The 9796-nt window shown below is 70.0% G+C and overlaps 1 protein-coding gene across 1 annotated transcript in view; it reads right to left on the minus strand.

Moving 5' to 3' along the window:
- Positions 1–7335: 7335 nt before the first annotated feature.
- Positions 7336–9796, minus strand: part of LOC119846019 (basic proline-rich protein-like) — a 5558-nt gene continuing 3097 nt past the window's right edge. Inside the window, exon 2 of the mRNA XM_038379128.1 lies at positions 7336–9648. Within this exon, the coding sequence (XP_038235056.1) occupies positions 7336–9648 (2313 nt within the window). The remainder of the gene's footprint in view (positions 9649–9796) is intronic.

Below are 9796 nucleotides of genomic sequence, written 5' to 3' on the forward strand. Positions count from 1 at the left end.
TCTGGTTGTTGTGTTAGGTGAAGGGGTAAATAACCCTTCCTTATTCATTTTCTTCACACCATTCATGATTTATAGACCTCTAGCATATCCCCCTTAGTCATCTCTTTTCTAAGATGAACAGTCCCAATCTTTTTAATCAATCGTCAGATGGAAGCTGTTCCATACCCCTAATCATTTTTGTAGCCCTTCTCTGTACTTTTCCAATTCCAATAGTTTTTTTTAGATGGGTTGACTAGAACTGCACACAGTATTCAAGGTTTGGGTATTCCATGGATTTATACATGACGTATGATATTTGCACCCCTTCTCACTTTCACATCTGTCAGTGAGCATCACCATTTGCCATTGATCATGATATGGTCAATCTGGTTCTTATCTCTGCCATTGGAGAAACCTTGTCAGCATGTGAATTTCACGATGTTCAAATAGGGTTCTGCCGATGACTAGGTCATTCATATTTCAGAAATCAACAAGCCTTTCTCCATTTTCATTCAGAGTGCCACACCCATGTCCTTCCATTGCGCTATCGTTGTTTGTGTTGTCCTTACCGACCATTGGAGATTCAGATCTCCAATGACGACAGTTCGGTTATGGCGTGGTACTCTCTCTAACTCTGCCTGTCATGTTCCTAATATTCTGTTCACTTTTTGACTGCTGCTGCACACTGAACACGTTTTCAGAGAACTATCCACAATGACTCCAAGATCCCTTTCCTGAGTGGTAACAACTAATTTCCACCCCATCATTCTAGATGTATGGTTGGGATTATTTTCCCATATGCGTTACTTTGCATTTATCAACACTGAATTTCATCTGCCATTTTCCTGCTCAGTCACCCAGGTTTGTGGTAATCCTTTGTAAGTCTTCAGAGTCATCTTTGGACTTAACTCTCTTGAGTAATTTTGTATCCTCTGCAAACTTTGCCACCTCGCTGCTCACCCCTTTCTCCAGATCATTTATGCAGATGTGGAATAGCAGTAGTCTCAGTATAGATCTTTTAAGGACTCCACTATTTAACTCTTTCCATTCTGACAACTGACCATATATCCCACGGTTTGTTTCCTGTCTTTTACCCAGTTACTGATCCATGAGAGAACCTTTCTTCTTATCCAATGACTGCCTACTTTGCTTAAAAGCCTTTGGCGGGGGACCTTGTCAAAGGCTTTCTGAAAGTCCAAGTACACTATATCCATTGGATCCCTTGTCCACATTTGTTAACCCCCTCAAAGAATTCTAATAGATTGGTGAGGCATGATTTCCCTTTACAACAGCTGTGTTGACTCTTCCGCACACATCGTGTTAATTTGTGTGTCTGATAATTCTGTTCTTTACTATAGTTTCAATCAATTTGCCTGGTAGATTAGGCTCACCGGCCTGTAATTGCCAGGACTGCCTCTGGAGCCTTTCTTAAAAATCGGATTACATTACCTATCCACCAGGCAACTGATGGCTGATTAAAGCAATAGGTACATATCAATTAGTAGTTCTGCAATTTAATCTTTCAGAACTCTTCAGTGAATACAGTACCACTTGGTCCTGATGACTTTTCACTGTTTATCAATTTGTTCCAAAACCTTCTTTATTGACACTCAATCTGGGACAGTTCCTCAGATCTGTCACCCAGAAAGAATGGCTCAGGTGTGGGAATCTCCCTCAAATCCTCTGCAGTGAAGACTGATGCAAAGATTTGATTTGGCTTCTCCATAATGGCCTTGTCTTCTTTGAGTGTTCCCAGTCAATATGGGAATAGTTGAAATCTCCATATTACTGGGTTTTCTGTTTTTGTTGCCTCTCTAATCTCCCTAAGAATTTCACAACCATCACCATCCTGATCAGGTGGTTGGTAGTATATTTCTAGTGCTATACTCTATTATTCAAGCATTTAATTTCTACCCATAGAGATTCTATGGTACTGTTTGATTTATTTAAGATTTTTACTTTTTTGACTCGATGCTTTCTTTCACATACTGCCACTTCCCCCCAAGTGCAACCTATTCTGTCATTCCTATCTATTTTGTACCCTGGCATTCCCGAATCCCATTGATTATTATCATTCCACCAAGTGTCTGTGATGCCTGTTATAACAATATCATTTACTACCAGGCACTCAAGTTCACCCATCGTAGTAGTTAGACTTCTTGCATTTGTGTACAAGCATTTGTAAAATTTGTCAGTATTTAGTTGTCTGCCTTCATGTGAGGTAACTGAATGGGACTTTTTCATTTGACTGTTTCTCTTCAGTTCCTACCTGTACTTTATCAACATCTATCAGCTCCTCTTTACCAGGATACAGAGCATCCCCTGTCATGGTTACACACGGCGCCATCATATGTGTCAGTTGAGTCATGTTGCCTGGCACTGTTTGAAGCATTGTTGCCTTGGCTGGGTGCAAGGCGCTGTCGCTGTGGCTGGGTGTGGGGCACTGTGGCCGGGCTGGTCATGAGATGATGTCACCGTGGCCAGGCGTGAGGTGCTGTGGCCGGGTGTGAGGCACTGTGGCCGTGGCCAGGCATGAGGCCCCATGCGTGGGCCAGGCATGGGGAACTGTGGCTGCTCATGAGCTGATTTGGCCTTGGTCGAGTGTGGGGCACTGGGGCTGGTCTGGGGCCGTGACCGCTAATGAGGTAATTTGGCCATGGCGGGGTGTGGGTGCTGTGGTGGAGTTAGTGGGGGCACGTGGCACATTGGGGTTTGCTGTAACAGGTGTGGGGCGCTGGGGCTGGTGTGGGGTGCTGGGGCCGCTAGTGAGGTGATTTGGCCGTGGCGGGGTCAGTGTGTGGCACTGGGGCTGGTGTGGGGCTGTGGAGGGATCAGTGTGGGGTGCGTGGCTGGGTGGGGGGCTGTGACTGCTAGTGAGGTGATTTGGCCATGGCGGGGTCAGTATGGGGTGCTGGGGCTAGTGTGGGGCCGTGGCGGGGTCGGTGTGGGGAGCGTGGCGGGTGTGGGGCTGTGACGCTAGTGAGGTGATTTAGCCATGGCAGGATCGGTGTGGGGCGCTGGAGCCGGTGTAGGGCCGTGGGAGCGGTTGTGTGGGGCGATGGGGCCAGTGTGGGGCCGTGGCGGGGTCGGTGTGGGGCAATGGGGCCGTTGAGGGGGCGGTGGGGGGTCGGTGTGGGCGATGGGGCGGTGTGGGGCTGTGGCGGGGTCGGTGTGGGGCGCTGGGGCGGTGTGGGGCGGTGGCGGGGTCGTTGTGGGGCGTGGGGCGGTGTGGGGCCATGGCGGGGTCAGTGTGGGGCGCTGGGGCCACTGTGGGGCCGTGGCGGGGTCAGGGTGGGTGCGATGGGGCCGGTTAGGGGCCATGGCGGGGTCGGTGAGGGGCGCTGGGGCCGGTGTGGGGCCGTGGCGGGGTCGGGGTAGGGCGCTGGCGGGGTCGGTGTGGGGCGCTGGGCCCGGTGTGGGGCCGTGGCAGGGTCGGTGTGGGGCGCTGGGGCCGGTGTGGGCGTGGCGGGGTCGGTGTGGGGCGCTGGGGCCGGTGTGGGGCCGTGGCGGGGTCGGTGTGGGGCGCTGGGGCCGGTGTGGGGCCGTGGCGGGGTCGGTGTGGGCATGGGGCGGGTGTCGGGCCGTGGCGGCGTCGGTGTGGGGCGCTGGGGCCGGTTGTGGGGGTGGCGGGTCGGGGTGGGTCGCTGGGGCGGTGTGGGGCGTGGCGGGGTCGGTGTGGGGCGTGGGGCCGGTGTGGGGCGTGGCGGGGTCGGTGTGGGGGTGGGGCCGGTGTGGGCGCCGGGGCGGTGTGGGGCGCCGGGGCCGGGTGTGGGGCCGTGGCGGGGTCGGGGCAGGGCGCTGGGGCCGGTGTGGGGCCGTGGTGGGCGCTGGCACGGTGTGACGCTGTGGCGGAGTCCGGGCGGGGTACTGGGGCCGTGGCGGGGTTGGGGCGGGGCGATGGGGCCGTGTGGGGGCGGTGGCGGGTCGGGGCGCGTGGGGGTGTGGGGCTGTGACCGCTAGTGAGGTGATTTAGACATGGCAGGATCGGTGTGGGGCGCTGGAGCGGGTGTAGGGCCGTGGCGCGGTTGGTGGGGGCGATGGGGCCAGTGTGGGGCCGTGGCGGGGTCGGTGTGGGGCAATGGGGCCGTTGAGGGGCGGTGGGGGGTGGCGGGGTCGGTGTGGGCGATGGGGCTGGTGTGGGGCTGTGGCGGGGTCGGTGTGGGGCCCTGGGGCCGGTTTGTGGGGCGGGGGGGGTGGCGGGGTCGTGTGGGGCGCTGGGGCCGGTTGTGGGGCCATGGCGGGTCAGTGTGGGGCGCTGGGGCCACTGTGGGGCCGTGGCGGGGTCAGGTGGGGTGCGATGGGGCCGGTTAGGGGCCATGGCGGGGGTCGGTGAGGGGCGCTGGGGCCGGTGTGGGGGCCGTGGCGGGGTCGTGTGGACGTGGCGGGGTCGGTGTGGACGCTGGGCCGGTGTGGGGCCGTGCAGGGTCGGGGGGCGCTGGGGCCGGTGTGGGGCCGTGGCGGGGTCAGTGTGGGCGCTGGGCCGTGTGGGGCCGTGGCGGGGTCGTGTAGGGCGCTGGGGGCCGGTGTGGGGCCGTGGCGGGGTCGGTGTAGGGCGCTGGGGCCGGTGTGGGGCCGTGGCGGGGTCGGTATGGGCTGGGGCCGGTGTGTGGGCCGTGGCGGGGTCGGGGTGGGGCGATGGGGCCGGTTTCGGGCCGTGGCGGGTCGGGTGGGGCGATGGGGCCGGTTTCGGGCCGTGGCGGGGTCGGTGCGGGCGCGGGGGCCGATGTGGGGCCGTGGCGGGGTCGGGGTGGGGGCGCTGGGGCCGGTGTGGGGCCGTGGCGGGGTCGGGGCGGGGGTGCTGGGGCCGGTGTGGGGCCGTGGCGGGGTCGGGGCGGGGGTGCTGGGGCCGGTGTGGGGCCGTGGCGGGGTCGTGGCGGGCGCTGGGCCGGTGTGGGGCGGTGGCGGGGGTGTGGGGGCGGTGGGGCCGGTGTGGGGCCATGGCGGGGTCGGTGCGGGGCGCTGGGGCCGGTGTGGGGCCGTGGCGGGGTCGGTGTGGGGCGATGGGGCCGGTGTGGGGCCATGGCGTGGTCGGGTTGGGGGCGATAGGGCCGGTTTAGGGCCGTGGGGGCGGTGCGGGGCGCTGGTGCCAGTTTGGGGCCGTGGCGGGGTCGGTGCGGGATCTGGGCCGGTGTGGGGCCGTGGCGGGGTCGGTGCGGGACGCTGGGGCCAGTGTGGGGCCGGGCGGGGTCGGGGCGGGTGGCGCGGGGCCGGGTGGGGCGGGGGCGGGTCGGTGTGGGGGCGATGTGGGGCCGGTGTGGGGCCATGGCGGGGTCGGGGGGGCGCTGGGGCCGGTGTGGGGCCGTGGCGGGTCGGTGTGGGGCGATGGGGCCGGGTGGGGCATGGCGGGTCGGGTGGGGCGATAGGCCGGTTTAGGGCCGTGGCGGGTCGGTGCGGGGCGCTGGGGCCAGTTTGGGCCGTGCGGGGTCGTGCGGGACGCTGGGGCCGTGTGGGGCCGTGGCGGAGTCGGTGCGGGACGCTGGGGCCAGTGTGGGGCCGTGGCGGGGTTGATGTGGGGCGCTGGGGCCGGTGTGGGGGCGGTGCGGGGTCGGTGTGGGGCGCTGGGGCTGGTGTGGGGCCGTGCGGGGTCGGTGTGGTGGGCGCTGGGGCCGGGTCGGGGTGGGGCGCTGGGGCCGGTGGGGCGGTGGCGGGGTCGGGGTGGAGCTGGGGCTGGAGTGGGCCGTGGCGGGTCGGTGCGGGGCGCTGGGGCCGGTGTGGGGAGGTGGCGGGGTCGGTGTGGGGCGCTGGGGCCATTGTGGGGCCGTGGCGGGGTCGGGGCGGGGCGCTGGGGCCGGCGTGGGGCGGTGGCGTGGCGGGTTCGGTGTGGGGCGCTGGGCCGTGTGGGGCCGTGGCGGGGTCGGTGCGGGGGCGGGGCCGGTGTTGGGGCGTGGCGGAGTCGGTACGGGGCGCTGGGGCCGGTGTGGGGCGTGTGGCGGTCGGTGGCGGGGCGCTGGGGCCGGTGTGGGGCGGTGGCGGAGTCGGTACGGGGCGCTGGGGCCGGTGTGGGGCGGTGGCGGGGTCGGTGCGGGGCTGGGCCGGTGTGGGGTGGGTGGCGGGGGTCGGTGTGGGGCGCTGGGCCGGTGTGGGGCCGTGGCGAGGTCGGTGTGGGGGCGCTGGGGCGGTTGGGGGGCCCTGGCGGGTCGGGTGGGTCGCTGGGGCCGGTGTGGGGCCGTGGCGGGTCGGGTGGTGGGGCGCTGCTGGGGGGCCGGTGTGGGGCCGTGGCGGGGTCGGTGTGGGCGCTGGGGGCCGGTGTGGGGCGCCGGGCCGGGTGTGGGGCCGTGGCGGGGTCGGGCAGGGCGCTGGGGCCGGTGGGGGCCGTGGTGGGCGCTGGCGCCGGTGTGGGCTGTGGCGGAGTCCGGGCGGGGTACTGGGGCCGTGGGCGGGTCGGGGCGGGGCGATGGGCCGTTGTGGGCGGAGCGGGGTCGGGGGGGGGTGCGGGGCAGGTGGGTGTGGGGGTGGCGGAGTCGGGGCGGGGCGCTGGGGCCGGTGTGGGCGGTGGCGGGGTCGTGCGGGGCGCTGGGGCCGGGTGGGGCAGTGGCGGAGTCGTGCGGGCGGCTGTGGGCCGGTGTGCGGCGGTGGCGGGGTCGGTGCGGGGTGCTGGGGCCGGTGTGGGGCGGTGGCGGGGTCGGTGCGGGGCGCTGGGGCTGGTGTGGGGCGGTGGCGGGGTCGGTGTGGGACGCTGGGGCCGGTGTGGGGACGTGGCGGGGTCGCGGTGGGTCGCTGGGGCCGGTGTGGGGCCGTGGCGGGGTCGGTGCGGGGCGCTGGGGCCGGTGTGGGCCGTGGCGGGTCGGTGTGGGGCGATGGGGCCGGTGTGGGGCGCCGGGGCGGGTCGGGGCAGCGCTGGGGCCGGTGGTGGGCCGGTTGTGGGGCCGTGGTGCGCTGGGGCCGGTGTGGCGCTGTGGCGGCGTCCGGCGGGGTACTGGGGCCGTGGCGGGGTCGGGGCGGGGCGATGGGGCCGGTGAGGGGCGGTGGCGGGTCGGGCGGGGCGCTGGGGCCGTGTTGGGGCCGTGGCGGAGTCGGTGCTGGGCGCTGGGGCCGGTGTGGGGCCATGGCGGGGTTGGTGCGGGCGCTGGGGCCGTGTGGGGCCGTGCGGAGTGCGTGCAGGGCGCTGGGGCGGTGTGGGACCATGGCGGGGTCGGGGTGGGGGCCCTGGGGCCGGTGTGGGGGCCGTGGCGGGGTCGTGCGGGCGCTGGGGGCCGGTGTGGGCGTGGCGGGGTCGGAGTGGGCGCGAGGCTGGTGTGCGGCCGTAGCGGTCTGGGCGGGGCGCTGGGGCCGGTGTGGGGCCGTGGCGGGATCAGTGTGGGGTGCGTGCTGGGTGGGGGGCTGTGGACTGCTAGTGAGGTATTTGGCCATGGCGGGTCATATGGGGTGCTGGGCTAGTGTCGGGCCGTGGCGGGTCGGTGTGGGGGCGCGTGGCCGGGTGTGGGGGCTGTGACCGCTAGTGAGGTGATTTCGCCATGCAGGATCGGTTTGTGTGCGTTGCTGGGGCCGGTGTAGGGCCGTGGCGTGGTCGGTGTGGGGCGATGGGGCCAGTGTGGGGCCGTGGCGGGGTCGGTGTTGGGCAATGGGGCCGTTGAGAGGCGGTGGCGGGGTCGGTGGGGCGATGGGGCCGGTGTGGGGCTGTGGCGGGTTCGGTGTGGGGCGCTGAGGCTGGTTTGGGGCGGTGGCGGGGTCGTTGTGGGGCGCTGGGGCCGGTGTGTGGGCATGGCGGAGGTCGGTGTGGGGCGCTGGGCCACTGTGGGGCCGTGGCGGGTCGGGGTGGGGTGCGATGGGTCCGGTTAGGGGCCGTGGCGGGTCGGTGCGGGGCGCTGGGGCCGGTGTGGGGGCCGTGGCGGTCGGGTGGGCGCTGCGGGGTCGGTGTGGGTGCTCTGGGCCCGGTGTGGGGCCGTGGCAGGGTCGTTGTGGGGCGCGGGGGCCGGTGTGGGGCAGTGGCGGGGTCGGTGTGGGGCGCTGGGGCCGGAGTAGGGCCGTGGCGGGGTCGGGTCGGGGCGCTGGGGCCGGAGTAGGGTAGGAGTGGCGGGGTCGGTGTGGGGCGCTGGGGCCGGAGTAGGGGTGGGCGGTGTCAGTGTGGGGGTGCTGGGCCTCTGAGGGGCCGTGGCGGGGTCGGTGTGGGGCGATGGGGCCGGTGTGGGGCCGTGGCGGGGTCGGTGCGGGGCGCTGGGGCCGGTTTGGGGCCGTGGCGGGGGGTCGGGTGCGGGCTGGGCCGGTGTGGGGCGTGGCGGGTCGGCGGGCGCTGGGGCCGGTGTGGGGCGGTGGCGGGGTCGGTGTGGGGCGAGGCTGTGTGGGGCCGTGGCGGGGTTCGGGGTCGGGAGCTGGGGCCGGTGTGGGGCCGTGGCGGGGTAGGGGTGGGGCGATGGGCCGTGTGGGGCAGTGGCGGGGTCGGTGCGGCACGGGGCCGGTGTGGGGCCGTGGTGGGGGGGGTGGGGGCGCTGGGGCCAGTGTGGGCGTGGCGGGGTCGGGTCGGGGCGCTGGGGCCGGTGTGGCGAGGTCCGGGCGGGTGCTGGGGCCGTGTGGGGCGTGGCGGGTCGGGGCGGGGCGCTGGGGCCGGTGTGTGGCCGTGGCGGGGTCGGGGGGGGGCGTGGTGGCCGGTGTGCGGCCGTTGGCGGGCCGGTGCGGGGCGCTGAGCCGTGTGGGGCGGTGGCGGGTCGGGGCGGGCGCTGGGGGCCGGTGTGGGGCCGTGGGTCGGTCGGGGCGCTGGGGCCGGTGTGGGGCCGTGGCGGGGTCGGGTGGGGGCGCTGGGGCCGGTGTGGGGCCGTGGCGGGGTCGGGGCGGGGCGTGGGAACGTTGGCGGGGTCGGGTGGGGCGGTGAGGCCGGTGTGGGACGCCGAGGCCGGGGGTGGGGCCGTGGCGGGGTCGGGGTGGGGCGGTGGGGCCGGTGTGCTGCCGGGGCGGGGTCGGGGCGGGGCGGTGGGGGCCGTGTGGGGCCGTGGCGGGGCCGGTGTTGTGGCGCGAGGCCGGTGTGGGCCGTGGCGGGTCGGGCGGGGCGATGGGGCCGGTTTGGGGCCGTGGCGGGGTCGGGCTGGGGCGGTGGGGCCGGTGTGGGGCCCCGAGACCGGGTGTGGGGCCGTGGCGGGGTCGTGGCGGGGCGATGGGCCCGGTTTGGGGCCGTGGCGGGGTCGGGTGGCGGCGCGGTCGGTGTGCGGCCGTGGCGGGGCCGGTGCGGGGCGCTAGGGCCGGTGTGGGGCCGTGGCGAGGTCGGGTGGGGCGGGGTGGGGCCCGGTGTGGGCTGTGGCGGGCCGTGTGGGGCGCCGAGGCCGGGTGTGGGCCGTGGCGGGGTCGTTGCGGGCGATGGGCCGGTTTGGGGCCGTGGCGGGTCGGGGTGGGGCGCTGGGGCCGGTGTCGGCGTGGCGGGGCCGAGGTGGGCGCCGGGCCGGTGTGGGGCCGTGGCGGGGTCGGGGCGGGGCGATGGGGCCGGTTGGGGGCCGTGGTGGGGCCGGTGTGGGCGCCGAGCCGTGTTGGGGCCGTGGCGGGGTCGGGGTTGGGGCGGTTGGGCCGGTGTGGGGCCGGGCGGGGTCGGGTGGGGCGCTGGGCGGTGTGGGGCCGTGGCGGGTCGGGGGGTGCGGGTGCGGGGCGGTGTGGCCGTGGCGGGGTCAGGGCGGGGCGGTGGGGCCGGTGTGGGGCGGTGGCGGGGTCGGGGCGGGGCGCGGCGGCCGTGTGGGGCCGTGGCGGGGTCTGAGTGGGGGTGCTGGGGCCGGTGTGGTGCGGTGGCGGGGTCGGGGCAGGGCGGTGGGGCCGGTGTGGGGCGGTGGCGGGGTCGGGGTGGGCGGAGACCGGTGTGGGGCGCCGAGGCGGGTGTGGGCCATGGGCGGGGTCGGGGTGG

The sequence above is a fragment of the Dermochelys coriacea genome, chromosome 20, assembly GCF_009764565.3.
Source record: "Dermochelys coriacea isolate rDerCor1 chromosome 20, rDerCor1.pri.v4, whole genome shotgun sequence".
Lineage (NCBI taxonomy): Eukaryota > Metazoa > Chordata > Testudines > Dermochelyidae > Dermochelys > Dermochelys coriacea.